The following is a 19581-nucleotide window of genomic DNA, read 5'->3' on the forward strand; positions in this document are numbered from 1 at the left end:
CACACACACACACAGTTGCCTCTCGCATACACACCCCGACTGGGGACAGAACCCAACAACTCAGGCATGTGCCCTGACCGGGAATTGAGCCAGCAGTGCTTTGCTTTTCAGAATGATGCCCAACCAACTGAGCCATTCTAGTCAGGACCAGATCCCTTAGTTTTAACCTGTCCAGAAAACAGCACTTCTGATTTCTGCTGCAGTGAAGCAGGACAGTTGCCCAGCCAGGAGGAACAAAAGGCAGTTTCCAGGGATCTTACTATTGAATTTGTAAAACAGCTTCCTCCCAGGCTTCCTTGTTTTAGCCCCTCTTGTCCCAGAATACCTTGTGCTACTTGTTCCTGAGTTATCCTGTTTTTAAAGAATTCCATTGTATAAATCATGCTATTTCTCAGTCTTCCCACCTTGTGGTTTAGGATTCTGCTGTCTCTGTGTTCCTAAGGCTATGACCACTTGTCCATCTGCTTTCCAGCTTCCTGAGGATTTTGCTATTGTCTTTTCTCTGTTCTCCCCATATCTGTGGGCTTATGACTTAAAAAAAAAAAATCACTGTTTTGTAGCTCTGTAGGGTTGCTGGAGGGGTATTAGATGGGATTGTCTGTTTTAAAACTCACCCTTCAATCTCATTTTTCTCTGACAACAGACTAAACCTGCCTGAATTTTTCTTCCAGTTCAGAAATAGCCTTAAAATGGGCTCCTTCCATTCGGCCATATTTGTAAAGACAAAACACTTCCATACCCTGGCAATCTTTGCTCACACTCCACTCCATCGACCAAGACATTCCCGCAAGATATCCTGACTTCAACTACATAGTTGGGTTGTCATGTGAAGGATGCTGAGATGTGGCCTCCTTTCCTTTTTTTTTGTTGTTGCTCTCAGAATTTATTGCAGCACTCTCTAATGTGACACATTTAGGGTTTTTTAAAACATTATTAAACATGCTGCGATGAGCATACGCCGACATTTCAGTGCCCGCATATTTGAATATTTCTAAACATGGGGAATTACTCAGATGCCCCTCTACTTTCTCAACTCTCTTTGCTGCCGTTGTCTGCATCGCTAATCCCTCATATCGGAAAATGATTGACTCTCATGGTATTTACAGAAAGTTAGTTTCACTGTCTCAGGGAGGACAGTTAAGCAAACTTTGGAGAAATGAAATAACTTGTTCCTTAAGTTGAGACTTGTTAAGCAAGTCTTGATATTTTCAGTTCAACATACTGCTACTCATTATTATTGTTGTTGCTGTTGAGAAAAAAATGGCATTCTGGGTGCTAGGAAAAGAGGCTGGGGTAGAGATGGCTGCTTAGAATGAGAAACACAGACAAAGTTTGCTTTTACTCTTCCGGTCAGCACCAAGGTTTTAAAAGAGCATTAGATTTCTTTTTCTTGATGAACTTGCCCTTAATTCCGTGGGGAGAACCAAGAGCGTCCCTCCTTCCTTCACCCTTCACCTTCTCTCTAGGACTCAGTTTCCCTGTTTCTCTGCCTGATGGGGAACGTGGACTAGAAGATACACGTTGAGATCCCCTCCTGCTCAGTCCAGGCCCTTCCACAGGTAGAGCCCAGGTTGGGTTATGTCCCCAAGTGTGGACATCACTGCCTCCATGGACTACGTGCTCCCTGTGCCCAGGGTTTGCTTAATTCTCATCGCTGAAGACAGAGAAGGTAGGGGGAGAATCTCTTAGGAGATCATTTCTCGCCCTGTTCGCAATGAGAGTAGGAACAGCCTGAAAAGGTTCAGTTTCCCTTAGAATGACACAGAAGTTGAGGCTGGACTGTAGGCTGGTGCTCTGCACACACTATTGCTCTTGTCCCAGCCCTCCCAGGTTGTGCGGCCCCCTCCCCTGACACAGGTCGGCCCTGGGGGGTGGGTATCCAGTCATTTCAGAAAAAACCCTGGTCTGCCAGTTGAGAGTGCATACCTGGGGTGTCCAACCTTTTGGTGTCTCTGGGCCACACTGGAAGAAGAGTTGTCTTGGGCCACACAAAACACATTGTGACACATAGTCACAAAAAAACCCCTCATAATCTTTTACATAAATTTACAATTTTGTGTTGGGCCACATTCACAGCCACGAGGGGCTGCATGCAGGTGGCAGGTTGGACACCCCTGCACCATCCACGGTCCCTCCCTGTGGCCTGATCCTGAACTTGGTGCGTGGCCTACAGAATAGAAGGAGAAGCCACAGGAGCCAGAAGCGAAGGCACATGGGCAGCTGGAAGGAGGGAACGGAGCCCAGCGCCGTTCGTTTTTACAGCCCGACAGTTGGCCTGAATGCCGCCCACGCGGCCAGCAGGTACCACCCCACTCACGACGCAGGAGAGGGGCCCTTGCGGACCCGTTAAGGTTTCTAACTCTTGGCCGTTTCCGGCCTCCTGCATTCATTCATTCAGTTACTCAATCCTTCTTCAAAAATGTAACAAAGTGACTTCGTTTGTGGAAAACCCATCCTGTGCGGTCACCACCTGCCTCTAAATTACTCACTGGCCCAGAGACTTCGCGAGGTTGCGTAACTCTGCGAGTCTGACTCATGTGCAATGCCGACGGGTCGCTGTGAGCGTTAGAAACACTGCAGGTGAAGTGCGGGGAGTAGGGGGCAGGCTCGCAGCTGAGGCGCCGGCTTTCGAGTCCAGTGCGCTCCGCCCCAGTCCGGTGGCCCAGGACAGAGCACGGAGGAGGAAGTCGGGGCTTGGGGGATCCGTAAATACTCCCGTGGGAAGTAGGGGGCACAGTGGCCTCTCTGCTGAACAGCGAAGGGAAGGCGGACTAATGTCCGCCAAGAGCGACCACCAAGGCTTTAGACCAAAAAGGAAAACAAAGCAAAAAACAAACGAAACTCATCACTCTCAACCTTGAGAGGACTAGACCCCAGAAGGTGAAGCCAAGTTCCAGTATCCTGGGCTCTGAAGAGGCGGGTGCTGAAGCAGGAAGAGGAGGAGGGGAGAGGGGGCGGGACAGGTCCCGGCAGCTGGGGCTCCCGCGGCGCAGGGCGGAACCCCCGGCCGGCCCGCCCGCGCGCAGGTGAGAGAGCCGGGCAGGGCGGAGCGCAGCGTTGCCGCTGCCAGGCTCCGGCGCCCGCGCCTGCGGTCGCAGCTCCGAACCACGGGCCACAGTCGCTTTCCCCGCCGAGGCCGAGGCCCCCGGAGCCATGGCCGGCCTGAACTGCGGGGCCACACTCCCACTGCTGGGGATCCTGCTGCTGGGAGCCGCGCGCCTGTCGGTCGGAGCGGGTGAGTGCGGGGCTGCGGGTGCGCGCGGCGCTGAGGGGCCGAGGTGGCCGCCGAGTGGGCTCCAGGCGAGGAGGGGAAGAAGGGCGGCGGGGACAGCGGGTACAGAGTTGGGGTCCGGGGACGAGCAGTCGTGGTGCGCGGGCGGCGCAGGGTCCCCCGGACCGCCCGATTTACGGGCGCGGCACATCGGGCGCGGTGGCCGTGCCCTCCTGGATTTCAGGCGACTTCGCCCTGGGCGCAGGTCGCGGCGGCACGTGGGAGTGGCCCCGAGCCGGGAGCCCCGCAGTCTAGGGCAAGAGCCCGGCGCGGATCGGGAAGGAAAGAAGAGCGCGTGGAAGCCGAGCCCGATACCTGCCGCGGTCGCGCGCCGCGCCCGCAGGGGCTTTAGCTGGATTATTGGGGGGCGCCTGGGGAGGCAGGGAGTGGGGAGGGAACTTTCCCCACTCCCCGTCCCTCTCACCCCCACCTCCTCTACCAGAGCAAGGAGAGGTTCAAGGAAATAGGGTTTTGGCTTTGGGACAACCCAAGGGAAGTTCACCTTTTCCCCTCTCCGCGCGCTCCACTCTCGCTCCCCTGAAGTTCAGCAACACTAACAAAAAGTGATAGCGAACGGCCGCCGCGGAGGTTCCTGGTTCCCCGCCCCCGCACCTGGTGCGGGGGACCTTGACTGCTGCAGGGGTCGGCGGGGCCAGGCGTTCCCGATCTCTCCAAATTTCGAGCTGTTCAGGTTGGGGGAGGGCCCGGCACAGGCCAGCTGTTTGTGCCTTCGAGGAGGTGTTCCGCGGACGCTGGGACTATTTAAACCATAAATAACCTGGTTTCTTGTAAGAACTTGATTTGAGGCCTTTCCTGAGACTAGCACAGGTTTTGTGGTTTGTAAAGAGCTGTCCCGGAAGCGATCTGGGTCGTTGATGATCCTTCTGCTGCGCCGAAGAGGGGTGTTTGTATGTGGCAGGGAGGTAAATTAGGGTCACTTCTAAATTAAGGAATATAACTGAGCTGGTGAGGTGAATTTGGGCGTTTTGGTTACTGCCGTCGTTATAAATCCGAGACAGGAAAGCTTCCTGGTTCCTTTCTGCCCGGTAGATAGAATATTTAAAGACGTCATTTAAAACATTGTGTGCATTTTTACTTTAATTCAAGACTGAGTTTTCAGGATGTCCCTTGAAGAAAAAAAATCAGGTTAAGAATAAAGAGTAATTTATGCGCTGGTCGGGACGGCTCGGTTGATAAGAGCATCGGCCCTGACGCGCCAGGGTTGCGCGTTCCATCCGGGGCCTTGATACCAGAATCAACCAGTAGTGCTTAAATAGGTGGAAGAACAAATCTATGTTTCTCTCTCTGTCTCTTTCCTTGCCTCTCTTTCTCTCTCTCAAGTCAATAAATAAAAAAATTTACAATAAGAATAAAGTGTAATTTAAATGTATGAACGTCTCCTTAATATACTGTATTTTACCGTATATCATGCGCTCCCATGTATAATGCGCACCCACGTTTCAGTGGTGATTCCCATGTATAATAAGCATCTTTATTTTTCCCTCAAAAATTTGGGCAAGAACTGCACATTATAAATGGCAAAATACCTTATCGATTACAAAGCAAAAAAAAAAAAAAGAAGAAGAAGAAGGAAATAATTTAGAGAACGAAAGTGTGAGTGGCTACGTGTGAGAAAAATGTGCGCCCACCCCACTTGGGAGCTGGGTTGAAGCTCTGGGAATTATTCGAAATGTTTCCAGCGGCCTGCGGTAACAGCTGAGAACTCCCCCAGGAGGAATGTGGTGTTCATCGAGCCATTCCTAATGACAGCAGTGACAGCCAGTTCTGAACTGGCTTCTATTAGCATCCGATTTCTCCCTGGAGACTGGAGAGGCTGCCCTTTGGTCTCTGTAGCTCAAATGGAGCCCCTCCTTCCAGGAAGTTCTTAACCTGGGCACCCTGTCTCATGGTTCCGTGTGCAAATAGGATGAAACCTCAGCACTTTCATTTCACGTTCTTAAATCCTTTCTGTGGCCTCCCGAACTGGCCCTGTGAGGCCACATGACAGACTTCCGAGGGCTGTGCCTTTGAGGTTGGAGAAGTTGCCTATGAAACATCTGCTTTGCCGAAGTCTCAGGGTTGGTCTGACCCACCTGGGCCTCGGAGAGGCTGCTGGAGTTGGCCCTGAAGGGAAGGAGAGAGCCAGACAGAGCCCTGGCACTCGTTACATAGACTTGGCAGAGTGAAAATGAACCTGGCGGAGCTGGAGGGTAAAGGGAAGTTCGCTTCTTGCTGAGGCGTGTTTGGGTGAGTTGGGTACGGGACCAGCTCCCCTACTTCCAAGAGTGCAGGGCTGGTTCCATTGGAATTCAGTTATTAAAACCTCAGCTTAGCATCCTTCCAAGCGCCATCCAGATACCAGAGTCAGGCTCAGTGACCCCATTCTTGCCTCTATTGTTTCTGGCCGGAGATGAGAGCAGACATCAAATGACGAGCGCCCTCGCCTGGGCGCGTGTTCATCATTCTTCACGTCCAAACGGGGAGCTGCCAGCTGGTGTGTGCCGCACGTGCCTGGCAGGCCTGGGGAGCACCCCTCCCCTGCACCCCATGGGTTTGCAGGACTTGGAGTCAGATGCTGCTGTTTCGTGGGCAACGACGGTTCCCTGCCCCGCCCCCCCGCTATTCTAGGGATTCTCCCAGGCTTCATCACGAACCTGGGCCGTCTCGTTTCAGAGAGCAGGCTGTTAACCACCCCATGCTGCGGCCCACTGCTTCCTGTATTCCGTCCAGTGGAAACTAAGCATAGGCTTTAAGTGAGGGAAGTGCGCTGAATTTCCTTTCAAATATTTACTTTCAGTTAAGTGGCCAGAATGCCATGAGCACTAGGTATCAAGGAGACTGAAGACAGGCGTGGGCTCTGGTAGCTTCTCATGTTTACATTGATGAGTAATTAGTTCTTACTGACTTTTTTACATCGATGAGTCTATATAACACACTGTAATCTGGTGTAACACACTGTAAGCTGGTGTAACACACTGTAAGCTGCTGTAACACTCAAACCCAAATGCATGTGCTGGCTCAGACGCAACAGGTGTCTGTTTATTTCTTGCTCATGTAAGGTGGCAGCCAGGGACCTGGGCTTTGCCCACTTTCTGGGTCCCCGTCTCCAATAGGCAGCGTCTGTGTCCCACCGACGTCCCATGCATTCTGTCTTCCCCTCTGCCTCACCCAGAGCCTGGGGTCTTCGCAGCATAGGACACATCTCTCAGTCTCTGCTCATTTAAGTGTGTCCAGGAGGGAGGAGAGGGGACTGAAGGTGGGTTTGCAGGAATGCAGCCCCCCTCCTGGCAGGTTTCAAGGGAATAACCAGAAAACGGTGGTGAACGGCCTGTGGAACAGTGTAAGCAGGGTGTAGAGGGTGTGTATGTGCAATGTGAGTCTAGTCGTGGTATCTTGCTGTCTTCCTGGCTAGATCTCACATGAGCTTAGGGGAAGAGATGGGAAGGAATTGGTTACACTGGATGTATCTGGCCTCGCGGTGTAGCTCAGCAGAGGCCGCCTGTGTGAAGGGCAGATGTTGGCAGCCCTCATGATCATGACAGGGACTTTGTATTGTTCTGCCATGATAGTCACATCGCTCCGCGGTCCCCCAGCTCGGTTGGTTTGGTTTGGTTTGGTTTGGTTTGGTTTTCTCTAAATGGCAATGCTGAATTGGTGAGAAAATACAGTCCAAAACCAGAATTGGCTTTACAGGTTTGCATTTCACAAACTTTTATGAGATTAAAAGTTCTTTCTTCATTTACAATAATTACTTTAAAAATAATCTGCACTTACCAGCTCTCCCCTGAGTGCGGCCCAAGCCAAGGGCACCGCCGAAAGCCTCGTTGGTCTGATGAGGACAGGGAGGGGCCGTCCACTCTGCCACGCAGGCTTGCAGCTCGGTGGCACGACTCTGGGGCCATTATTGCTTCACAGCACAGCGTAAACATCTTTGAATAACACATTTGGAAATGTCTTTTTAAAAAAACAAATGAAAACTGCACCATGAGCACCGGCAGTGTAACTTGCTTGAAGTTTCAACTGAAGTGCGAACACTGCTACCCTAGATGACAGAAACCTTAAGCATTCTGGGTGACCTGTGCCATTTCTGCAGAAAGGTTGGAGGTGCCAGCCTGCTGCCTTGGTCTGGGACACTAAAAAAAAACAAACACAACAGTCTCCAGAAGTGAGTTTCGTTAGCTTCCCACATCCGCAGGCTACGTAGTGCTGAAGTTGGGCTGTCATTTTTGCTTTGGGGCCTGCCCACTGGGCCTTGTGAGATGTCACACAACTCTTGGAGCCACAGAGAGGCTCCTGCAACACTTGACACCGTCCGGTCCAGCAGGGAGCTGGGCTGCGATGGAGTAGGTCCAGGCACGTGCCGGCTTCCCCCAAACAGACACCTTGTCGTCTGTTACTGATCCCAAGGCAGGAATATCATGCTCTTCTAGACGGGGATGTTTGGCTAAAGCCTTGCGTAATCTGAGAACAATTCACATACTTAGCTGAGGGGTTTCAGGACATCACAGAGGATGCAGAGGTGGTGAGGTGAAGCCCCTGAGTTTGAAGGACTCGGGGCATCTCCTGCACCCAGACAGACGCTCTGCTCTTGTGCATGGGCGTCCAGCCACGGAGAGGAAGCCACGAGCCAGTGGCCTGGAGGGAGGGGTGATCGGATGCCGCTGTCCTGCTGGAGGCTCCGGGCAGCCGTGGGCGCTGTCTCTGGAGGACCACCCTGCAGTTGGGTCTTGGAGCATCTCTGAGGCACAGACCCGGTGTCTTTCAGTCACTCTCAGCCTCCGGATTCCTGCCCTCCCCTGCATTTTCATTTCCACAGGCCACACGTCCCAGAAGGCTCCGACTCCCACCTGCAAACTGGTGGAGGGAGAAGGGCAGAGATCTCTCTGGGATGCCGGTTCCCTTCTAGCTTTTTGGAGACAACCGCATCTGACAAGCTGTAGAACTGGGCAAAGCTTGGTTCAAATCCTACCTTCACCACTTACTAACTAGTCACGTGGGCAAGTGACTTAGCCTGCCCAAGACTCAACGTCCTTAGTTACCAAACTGGGACTCCAGCACCTGGTGGGTGGCAGGATGTCTGAATAAAATAAGAGGCGTAAATCACTCAGCCCAGCGTCTGGCCTCAGACAGATTCCTCCGTGAATGGGAGTCGTTCCTACTTCGATTATGTAAGTTGGGCCCCGGAACAGCGAGATTTTCAACAGCAGACGGTCCGGACCCCTCCGCCAGGGCAGGGCCCGTGCGACCAGGCCGCTCCAGGGATCCATTGTTTTCAGGCTTCTGCTGCCATCCACGAGCCCCAGTTACCATCCCAGTGCGGCTGCTGTCGGGCATTTCTGAGCAGACGGGGGGCGAAGGTTCTAGGACCGAAGCTGTTAGAGTAACAACGGCAAGAAATTTTCTTAGCCTGGAACAAGCTTTTAAAAACTGTTTGCAAGTCTGCACTGTGCACCTGAAACTCATATAATAATGTATGTCAACTGTAATTGGAAAATAAAAAACTAATAAAGTGTTTGCAAATGGCTTACACACGCGCATGCGCGCGCGCACACACATACACACACTTCCTGTTACTGAGGAACTGACCGGACCAGTTTTTTATAATATCTGTGTGAGAAATGAATGAAAACACCCCACTGGCTTCTGAGGAATCAGCTCGGCTTCTGAGCAGGTGTCTGCGGGGCTGGTACGGGCCAGGCCGTGAAACCAGTGCTGGGTCTTCCGTGGAGCTTGGCAGGGCCCCGGCCTTTCATCCTCGCTGAGAGTGGAGGAGGGTTGCCAGACGGGCCTGAAAGTTGCTGGCAGCCTGAGCGGGCACTTCAGCCTTGGGCCAACTCTGTCAAGGAGAAAGGTCTCAACATGTCAGAACGTAGAAGGCATTTTTCAAATGCAAGCGGCGCTTGGATGTCTTGCGGAAGCGGGCCACGGCCCAGCGGACTCCCATCTTCCGCCTCCTCGGCCGCTGCCTCTGGGAACGCAATCCAAGTTCCAGGCGGGAACCTGGGGGGAGGGGGAGGCGTGTCCCACAGGCACTTTGAAACTCTAGATAGGCATCTTCTGCTCCTTGCCCTGTTGCTGGAGAGTGGCAGCAGCCCAGCGTTGTGAGAAGGAATCCTGGGTAGATAAAGTATGGCTCCGCCAAACTGTGGGATGCTCTGCAGCCATTTAAAAGGATGGGGTACTGCTTCTCCGTGTACTGATGTGGCCGATCTCATGGACAGAACACCTTCCCTAAGAACCATCCTCTGATGTAACAGATTCCATAATGGCTCTCCTCATTGGCACAACACCTCCCGGGGCTGTCCTCGTCCCCCCCGGTGAGGAAAGCATGTGTCTGCCTGCCCCAAAGATTTCCTGGGGAGTGCAGCCTTCCTTTGCTGACCTGGTTCCCCCACCCCCAGGCTGCTTGGTTGGCCAAAGGGACCGCTTTATTGACTGGGACCGAGGTCACTGAGAGAGCTTCATTCAGAGACTTACATAGTCTACATCCTCGTTACTGAGTAGCTCAGTTGCTTGGAGGGTCATCCTGTAACTGAAGGGTTGAGTGTTCAATTCTTGGCGGGGCATGTGCCTAGGTTGCGGGTTCGGTCCCCGGTCCAGACACGTACATCCTTGGTCAGGGTGCTGACCCCTGGGTCAGGGTGCATACGACCCCCGGTCCAGGCATGTAGGGGGAGGCAACCACTCCATGCTTCTCTCTCACATCAGTTCGATGTCTTCTCTCTCCCTCAAAGCAATAAAAAAAATGTCCTTTGGTAAGGATTAAAAAAAAAAAAGACTTATTGTCCATGTCATGTGGGTTGACACCCCTTTAAGATGGCTGGAAGGAACAATAACAATAAAAGGTACTAATCCCTAGTCCCTAAAACAGGAGGTTTACGCAGAAGGCTATATTCCCAGTTGGCCACCCTGGCTCCCAGGATGGTGATTCACCCACAACCCCCAATCACATCCCCCTAAGTGATGAAGAGATTGGGCCCTTGCAGTGAAGAAGGAGGTGGAGTCCTGGCTGGTGTGACTCAGTGGATTGAGTGCCGGCCTGCGAAGCAAAGAGTCGCGGGTTCGATTCCCGGTCAGGGCACATACCTGGGTTGCAGACCAGGTCCCCAGTAAGGAGCACGTGAGAGGCAACCACACATTGATGTTTATCCCCCTTCCTCCCTTCCCCTCTAAAAATAAGTAAATAAAAATCATAAAAAAATAAAAAGGTAGACGAGGCACTCCCTCCCCCAAAGACCAGACCAGTTTCACCAGCTGCCACTGGTGAAGGCGGAGGGCCCAGGTGGCCACTGCCTCTCACGCCCTGGCTGCCGCGGGCGGAGGCTGCAGTCCACCCGCCTGCCAGGTGCCCCAAGGCTGGAGCACGGGCTGCGGCAGCACCTGGTCCTCCTCCAGACGAGGTAAGGGCAGCGTGCAGACGGCTGCCACCGTCTCAGGAGTAAAGGCAGTGAAGGAGGCAGTGATGATGGCAGAGAGGATGGCCAGATGTCACCCCTGGTTGCCCAGGACCTGTCATTCCTGAGGCCCAAACAAGTCTCCCTGCCGTCTGCCCCTCCCTAGCCTGTGGACCCGCGGGCAGAGATCTTGGAGAAGCGGCAGACGTGTGGGCCTTGGAGTCAGGCAGTCCTGGGTGTAAAGCTCAGCTGTGCGTCTTCCCAGCTGTGAATCTGAAAATAGATAGATAGAAACTGAACAAACGGGGGCTGGTCAGTTACTGCCATTTTTCCTAGATGTCACCTCCGACCAGCCTTGAGCCTCAGCCAGCGCCTCTGCCGCCTAACACTTCTGCACCTCTTGGGGTTTGAGGCCAGGCTTCAAACCTTCCCTGATTCCTGCTTTTCGTCCGAGCTGCCCGCAGGTCTAGGTGAGACGACCGGTCACGAGCTCTTTCGGCTGCAGCGTCACCTTCTCCTGGACCTGCTCCTCCCCGTCACCTTCCAGCATCTGGACACTAATGTTGTATAGTAAATTCGGTGTTTTTAGACCTCCTCATTGGTGTGCCCTGCCATACAGGCCGTCCGCATGGCATAACCCCATCCGTAGTGGTAACTCAGCTCAGAAGCGGAGGCTGGGGTGCCAGACGGTACCTTCTACTTCTCTAACCCCCTTTCCTTGAGCAGCTTCGCAGGTCCTGCCTGGTATTCCATCTGGTTCCAAGTCCTGTATTTTCTCGTGCCGCATGCCAAATTGTCAACAAACTTAGCGACTTAAAACAACACCCATTCATTAGGTGACAGTTCTGTAGGTCAAAAGTCGAGCTGTGGCTCGAGCTATGGCCTAGGACGGGCAGGCGTTCTCTGCTCAGTCCCACAAGCCTCCAGTCAGGGCGCCGGCCAGGCTGCGCGCTTATCTGCTGCTCGGAGTCTTGGCCTAAACTCCCGTGGTGGCAGCAGGACTCAGCTCCCTGGGCTGGAAGTCTGAGGTCCCCGCCCCCTGCTGGCCGACAGCCAGGGCCGCGGTCAGCAGCTAGAGGCCACTCATGTTCCGTGTCCTGTGGCCCTTTCTGTCTTCAGAGTTGGCCGCAGAGAATCCTTCTCATGTTGAATCTCATCGCACTTTTTGAATCTCTTTCTCCAGGGAAAGCCCCGTCTCTTTTAAGGGCTCAACGGGTTTAGCCCTTCAGGGTAAGGCCACCTGGGCCCCACAGGGGACATCCATCTCATTCACAGCCCCACACTCAAGGGGATGGCAGGACCAAGGGCACGGGCCATTGCGGTTCAGAGACTCGGTCGCAGCTTTGTCCCGCCTGTAGGGATGGTGGTGACGGCGGCCGTCAGAGCCCCGTTCTCTGTGCGTTACACATACGGTCTCATTGCAAGGCTTGTCGAAGCCCCCACGCAGTTCATGTATCTGGCCAAATGTTACAGTTGAGACACCTGTGGTGCAGGGAGGCAAGGCGGCTTGTGCAAGTGGCCCAGCGAATGACCGAAGTGCCTGTGCTCATGAAGCGGGAGCGTCACGCGCATCAGGTTTACTGATGGAGGTCAGTACTCCAACGTCCCCAGAGCATGTGTCTGTCTGAACAGAACCTTCTGTCCCGCTCCCCCTCCCCGCTGCCTCAGGGGTGGGTTTTCAAAGCTGCAGCTGGACTTGAATGCAAGGTGGAGGGTTTAATAACGAACATTTTCCTGCCCCCTCCTGACTTTTGATTCTCACATTATCCTTTGAGGGATGATGAATAATAAGGTAGCAATGGGCTAGTGTAAGCTTCTGGAAAAGCCCGTTTTAAGTTGAACTTATATTTAGTTTAGCCAGCTCACGGCTGATGTTCAGACAAGTAAGACAGTTTTCTTTTATATCGCTCCTAATCGCCAAGGAATGCGGCCCTGTCAGGATGATTCTCCAGGTGGCTGTACGTGCCTGTCACCAAGCCCAAATCCATCATTCAAGGAAGCCAAGGACAGGAAGCAAGTGCCCCTGAGCGCTAGTGGCCAGAATGTGGTCAGATCGGACCACATTTTTACTTTGCAGAGACATGCTCCTGCTTATTTCTCATAGCCTTTTGCCATCTTGTGAACTTCCTAGTTTTTGGCATCGTTTTTGGTTCAGAGAACAATTCCTCCCCCTCTCGCAAAGCGATGAGTATGTGTAGGTATGACTTTGCGTCTGCGGAGTTTAGCTCAGTTTTTGGTGGTTATTCAAATCAACGATCAGCAATGAATTCCCAGGTTTAAAAGCAAAGCACCCCGACAGAATGCTGCGTGACAGGAGCGAGACACGAAAGGGCGGATACGGAACGATCCCACTTCCATGAGGTTCCTACAGTACCCAGGCTCTGCGGAGGCAGGAAGTAGAATAGCGGCGGCCAAGGTGGGCGAGGGAGGGGGCACGGGCAGTTAGTGTTTGGGAGGGACAGAGCTTTGGTTTGGGAAGGTGAGAAAGTTCTGGAGATGGATGGTGGTTCTGGTCGTACGATATTGTGAATGTACTTGATGAACCACACACTTAAAAATGGCTACCGTGGTAAAGGTGGTGTTTTGTATACTTTATTACAGTTAAAAAAAGGAAAAAAAATGTTTGCAGGGCTTACCCATGCGTAGTAGAAAGTGCTTTTTCCTTTTTTGCTTTATTTTTTTACCCTCCCCCCTCTGCCTCCTGACACACAAAAGCAAAGCCAACTTTACGATTTCAGGGCTTGCTTTGTCAATGTGCTCGTGTAGCTGACTGTAACCCTGAGCTCAGAGGAAGTCTGGACACACCCAGGGACCCTCCTCTCACCCGCCCCGGGACATCACTCAGGCTTCAGACCAGACTCCGCTCCATTTACTTAATCAGAAGCCAACAGGCTTTTCTCCTCCATCTTCGGAGCAGGCGGACAGCAGGTTGGTGTAGCAGGAAGCGTGAGGCTCTGCCAGAACCTCGGTCCCTAAGGACAGAGTCTTTGAGTCATTTGTCAGGAGACCCCAAGGCCAGCACCCCACGGGCACATGGTTGACTCGGGAGGGTGGGGCGCCTGCCCAGAGGGCCAAGAGTGTTGAGCGTCAGAGAAAGTTTCAGATATCAGTTCAACGGTTTTCCTGAGTTTTAAAATTTGTTTTAGTGAGGCATACAATAAGTACACAGATCTTAAGTGTACAACATGATACATTTTACAAATACGCTTGTGTATCTCATTCCAGCACCCCGGAAGTTTCCCTCTTACCCCTCCCCAGTTCATACCTGGCCCCCAGAGGCTCACTTAACCAGCATGGATTGGTTGTCTTCTTCGACGTGATGTAAATGGAATCATACAACATGTAGCTTTTTCTTGTTTCATCATCTCCCTGCTTTTTATCAGAAGACTTTGAACAACTATTTAATCTCAGATGGCAAGGTGAGGCCCTTTAACCGAAGTCCTCTAAGGCTGGAACACTAAAGACGTCGGAAATTCTGTAACCCCTGAACATTTAGCCAGTGGGGAAGGGGCGCCACGGCCCACCGCTCTGCGCCTATCCCTGGGCGCACGTACACGTGGGACTTCTAAGCTGCCCTCGATTCTCCCCGTCAGTGCGATCCTCGCAGACGCTCACAGCCCTCACGACTCGCACTTCCCGGTCTGACAAAACGAACCTTTCAAACATTGCATAAAACGTTCAAGTGACTTAAATGGGCCCTGTGACATTGTAGCGTATCACTGTGAATTATTTACAGGGGCCATAAACTGACTTGTATTTGTTTAATTCTGCAATCCTCGCCTTCCCGGTCGGTTGTGACGCAGCTTTTGCTACCTCTCTGGTCCTCTTGGAAACCATCCCTCCAGCCAGCGCAGTTTGATTCAATATGGAGTTAAAGTCTGTGTCTTGGGTTGGCCATCTAATGGCCAAAGGGGCTTACACACACACACACACTCTCTCTCTCTCTCTCTCTCTCTCTCTCTCTCTCTCTCTCTCTCTCCAAGTGAGTGTGTCCGTTTGCTGCACACCGTGGCCCAGGCAGGGCCCCCAGCGTAGCTGTGGGTCTCTGATGTGGCACGTATGTGACCCTGGCAGGGAAGAGACACCGGGAGGGTTTGGGTGGTTTCTGAACAAACCCTTCACTGCATCAGAAAAATAACTCTCAGCCCAAGCGCTGCAGACAGGTGATCGCCAGTATATCCCCTGCAGAGGAGCGTTTGGTTACTTTAGAAAATAAAGAACTGGCATCGTTGCCTATGAATTTAAGTCCTGAACAGGTTGGGGAGTGAAGGTAAGGAGTGAATGGACGCACATAACAGTCCCCTGTTCTGAGAAGTCAGATTAACTAGGAGTTCCGTTGAACTCTTTGAACTTTATGTTCTCTCTGATCCTCTAAGAGCTATGGAAGCAATAAACTATTTTAAAGGGAACTGTGGGTCTCTCACCCCAACGAAAGGAGAAGGACATTCGGAAGATGGGGGCTTGGGGACTCCTCGAAACGCAGGTCGGTTTCGCCCATGCGCCTCACTGGCGGCGGCCTGGAAAAGGGAGCCCCACGATGCGGCTCCGCCAAGGCCTGGCAGCGGCCCTTCGCACCCAGCGCTTTGCTCCTGGACCCATGGCCGCTCGCCTTGTGCCACCAGCTCAGCCACCTGCCCCCGTGGCCACACCCCTGGCAAATGTGCCAGTTTCTCTCTCTCAGGTCCCTGCGCTGAGACACTGCCAAAAATACGCACAGAAAAAGAACCACGCCCAACGCACTCTAAATTCCAGGGAACTTGATGTTTAAATTCAGACTCCACCTTCATGTTATTTTGAAATGAAGGGTTTGTATTAATGCACTGTGCCCCGTTGACAATTTCAAACAAACAAACATCTGTCCCTTTTGATAGCCTGGAGATCCCCCAGATAGCCAGCCATCCGCTGGGAAGTGTTGTATTGCATCATGATCGACTTTGCTGGTGAGAGCAAACCATCCTCACCAAAAAACCCCTGGCTGTGTGCGGAATTCCTTGGGCAGGGCCAGCTCTGCCGAATGGTCGTCTGGCAGGTGCTGGGCTTCAGGGTCAAACTGCTCGGGCACAAAGCCCGGCCCCGCCTCTTATTCGTCATTTAGGCCTGGACCGGTTCCTTAGCCTCTGTGAGCCTTGGTGTCTTCATCTGTGAATGGGGATTAATATTAGATACTGATATTAATGTCTGTGGGGTTGTGGGGACTTGTAAATACTCACCAACGGCATGTACATATGAAGTGCATATGGTGTGTAGATTTCAAAGGCCCCTCACCCGAGAGAGACCCGGGAGTTCTGAAACAGCGACTTGAGCGGTGGTTCTCTTTCCTGTGGACCCAGGAAAGGAATCCTTTGCGGGTGGGCAGATGGGTGGGCCTCCTGCTATGGGTGAGACGTTCGCTTCCATTTACCAGTCTGTGAATAGACCTGGCCAAGTCAATGCCAACTGGATGTAGGGTGGCTCAGCCAGTTGTTCCTCTGCTGCCGGCAGGTCTTGCTGCCCCAGGCCACTGCCCCAGTAAGACCCCGAGGCTGGCGGTGCCATGGCCTGGCACCCCTTCCCCACAGCAGGCCCCGTTAAATGGATTGACGATGTTGGTGGTGCCGCCCAGCCCTGGGGTCAGCCAGCAACTCCGCGCACTCCCTCTGCGTTGCTGGTTGATTTGGCGCAGGCTTGGCAGCTTCCATGCCTGCGCTTCCTGGGGAGCAGAGAGGGCGGGGCGCTAAGGTCAGACCAGAAGATCCCTGCTGCCTCCTGAGCTCAGCAACGGGAAGGGAGGGCCCTTCTGTGAGCCTCAAAGGGGTGCTGAAGTCACAGGAGTCACCGCATAGAGAAGGGCTTCACCAGTTAGTGAGTGGGCCCAGGACGGGGCAGGGAAGACGTGGACAATTTAAGGAGGCACCAAACTGGCACAAGCCCGACAGTAGGTGCAGCTCCTTAGACTCTGTCCCTAAGTGCCGTGCGTGTCTCACTGTCCCCCGTCCAGACAGCCAGGGCTCTGGCCTTCAGACTGAGAGCCAGGCTGCCTCTCCCAATGCTTCCCTGCCTCATACCTGTGTCCTGTCACTCGTATTAGTAGACGTGACCTGCGAGCGTTTGTAATCTCAACGGAAACTAACATCGATTGACTGCCGGTACTGTTCTAAGTGCTTTAGGGCTTATAGTCCCTACAGCAATTTGCAGATGAATAAATTGAGGGACAGAGAAATTAAGGGGTTTGCCCAAGGGGATGCAGCTGGCGTGTGGTAGAGCCAGGAATTACCCCAGGCAGCCAGGTTCTAGAACCAAAGCCCTTCATCACCACGCGGAGCAGCTAAGATACGCTGGTCCCACAGGGTGAAGCCTGAACTCTGGGGCCAGTAACCAAGCCTTCCCACCAGCCTGGCCTGGCCTCCATCTGCAGCCTCCTCTACCCAATCTTTCCTTGGCTTCCTGCCTAAACGAACTCCCTGCACTTTCCGGGGAAGCCATGTTCTTCATGCCCCTGTGTCTTTGCATCTGCTGTTCCCTCCACCTAAAATCCCCCCTGATGCCCCGGGCTCGATGCCTGGCTGACAAGCTCCTGTTCATATTCCAAGACCCGCCTTCGGTCATGCCTTCTCCCTGAAGCCTTCCCTGACCACTGCCCCCAGAGTGTTAATAGCTGATCCTGAAGGTCTTCAGAGAACCTTGAGCCTTCTTGGTGCCTTCAGATTGCTCTCAGGTGGGGGCTGGTAAGACAGACAGACAGACAAATGAGCATTCAACTGACATGAAGTCGGCAGTTGCTCCTGCAGGTGATCAAGGCAGGAGAAATCATGTAATTGGCATGAGTGTCCCCACCAGGTGGAGGTGAGGTGGAAGGAAGGGTGAATCACCTACTCTTCTGCCCGTGTCACTTCCGCGGGCTCCCATGATGTGAGCATCCCATGCCCGAAGGGAACATCCACAGTGTATTTATTTTATCTGGTGCTCGGTTGGAGAGGCAGGGATCTGCTCCACAGCGGAGCACATCCAGTCGCTACTGGTGAACTTGTTGGAGAGGGAGGTTGGTCTGCAGTGTTGCACCTTTTCAAGAGAGGATGGGGGTGTGTTGGTCCAAGTGACTTCCCTCATGGGCTCGCTTTGGAACCCGATCCCACGCTGGCTGCGCCGGATCAGCCCGGCTGATTCACGATTATGGTGCCTACGCCTGCCTATGCTGCTTACGCCACCGGCGCCTGCGCCTGTCTCCCTCTGCGTCCCGGGGGCTCCTCCAGGGCACCGTTCGTTAGCCTTCGTATGCATGGCTCCTGCTGCCCAGGCGGTGCCTGGTGCCCGGCCCAGAGCCGCTCCGTTCCCCTCCACTGGACAGAGCGACTGGGTCCCGAGCATCCCAGGGGACCACACCCAGCTTTGAAGCAGCTGGTCCGACCCCATCCAGGAAAATTTAAATCACATTTGTCCATCTTTTAAACTATTTAACAAATCTGGGAGCAAATAACTTCCTCAGGTTTATCTGTTGCAATCCGCACCCCCCCAGCCCCGCCCCCTTCCCTGTGTCTTTTTCCCTCGAAAAGAAAATCGAATGGCAGGGAGAAGAAAGAACAGGGCGTTTGTATAGCATCCTGTGATAGAGGGATTAATGAATGGTGATTAATGAATGGCGATTAAAACGATTGGGAATTCCCCCCAGAAAAGCTGCTGGTGAGGCAGAAGCTGGTAAAGGTGCCCTAATAAGGAGAGGTCGGAGGCAGGAGAGTGAGGAGGAGCTGTGACTCATGGGCCCAAGGGTGGCGCCCCCGCACGTTCTGAATGCTCCCAGGTTCTTTAGGCCGGTGAGACCTCAGCACCACAGTGGAGTGCGGAGCTCTGTGAACTTGGCCGGCTTTCTGTGAACTTGGGTGGTAGATCTTCCGAAATAGCACAGCAATGCAATACCAAGTTCCTGGGGAGACCAAGAAAGAGCTGGTGAAGAAGAAAACACTCTCCCATTTTCTTTAAATGACAGTACACGTCTCGAGCGCTCCCTTGGGCCCTGCCGCCCCGCTGGGGGTGGCATGGCCCGGCCGGGCGGGCGGCGGGTGGGGGGGCGGCAGGAGGGCTGAGGATTATGCCGCAGTGCTGGGATTTCTGATTTCAGGGTATGATCAATGGTGGTGAGTGGAGAAAAGGGAAGGTGCACAAGCAAATGTCCTTCTCAAACCCAAGCATTTGTGATCAAATGAGTTCGTTATTTTACTCACGCGGCGGGGATCTGTCTGCTACTTTCGTAAGAGTGAAAGACGTCCTTCCGGAGTGCAGTGCAAGTGGCGGCGGGCGGGAGAGGGGAGTCCAGATTTCGGGTCTGTGCGTGGTTGAGTCATTATCTTTTCACTGTCCGGGGAGAGTTGAAAATGACAGTCCTGTGGGTGATGTGTCATTGTCTGGGACCCCAGGAAACAGGCCATAGTGTCAGTCGTCTCCTCCTGCTTCAGAGATGGTCATACCCGGCTGTGGTGCACGTGCCTTTAGCTTCGCGTTTCCTCGCTCTGGGAGCTGCAAGGCAGGTGGGGATTATGCCACGAGGTTCTCTGGTCTCAGGGACTGAGAGAGATACGAACTGTGGCTGGGCCGGACAACGGGCTGGGCTGGCCATCTCAAAGTCAGAACGGAGCAGCGTGGTCAGGTGTTAAAAGTAGACCCAGGGCCCTGACCCGTGTGGCTTGGTGGGTTGGGTGCCGTCCCACAAAGCAAAAGGTCGTCAGTTTGATTCCCGGTCAGGGCACATTCCTGGGTTGCGTGTTTGATCCCCGGCTGGGGCGCATATGAGAGGCAGCCGATCAGTGTTTCTCTCCCTCTCTTTCTCCCTCCCTTCCCCTCTCTCTAAAAATAAATAAATACACTCTTAAATTTTAAAAAAAAGTACACCCAGAGTGAGTCAGGTAACCCTTACAAGGCCTGGTCTTTGTTTGCAAAATGAGTTTG

The 19581-nt window shown here is 53.3% G+C and overlaps 1 protein-coding gene across 1 annotated transcript in view; it reads left to right on the forward strand.

Moving 5' to 3' along the window:
* Window positions 1–3153: 3153 nt before the first annotated feature.
* The window catches only part of CDCP1 (CUB domain containing protein 1), a 38195-nt gene continuing 21767 nt past the window's right edge, over window positions 3154–19581 (forward strand). Inside the window, exon 1 of the mRNA XM_054594592.1 lies at window positions 3154–3235. Coding sequence (XP_054450567.1) covers window positions 3154–3235 — 82 coding nt within the window. The remainder of the gene's footprint in view (window positions 3236–19581) is intronic.

The sequence above is a fragment of the Pteronotus mesoamericanus genome, unplaced genomic scaffold (assembly GCF_021234165.1).
Source record: "Pteronotus mesoamericanus isolate MK-2021 breed Mesoamerican mustached bat unplaced genomic scaffold, CSHL_Meso_final scaffold_533, whole genome shotgun sequence".
NCBI classification, from domain to species: Eukaryota; Metazoa; Chordata; class Mammalia; order Chiroptera; family Mormoopidae; genus Pteronotus; species Pteronotus mesoamericanus.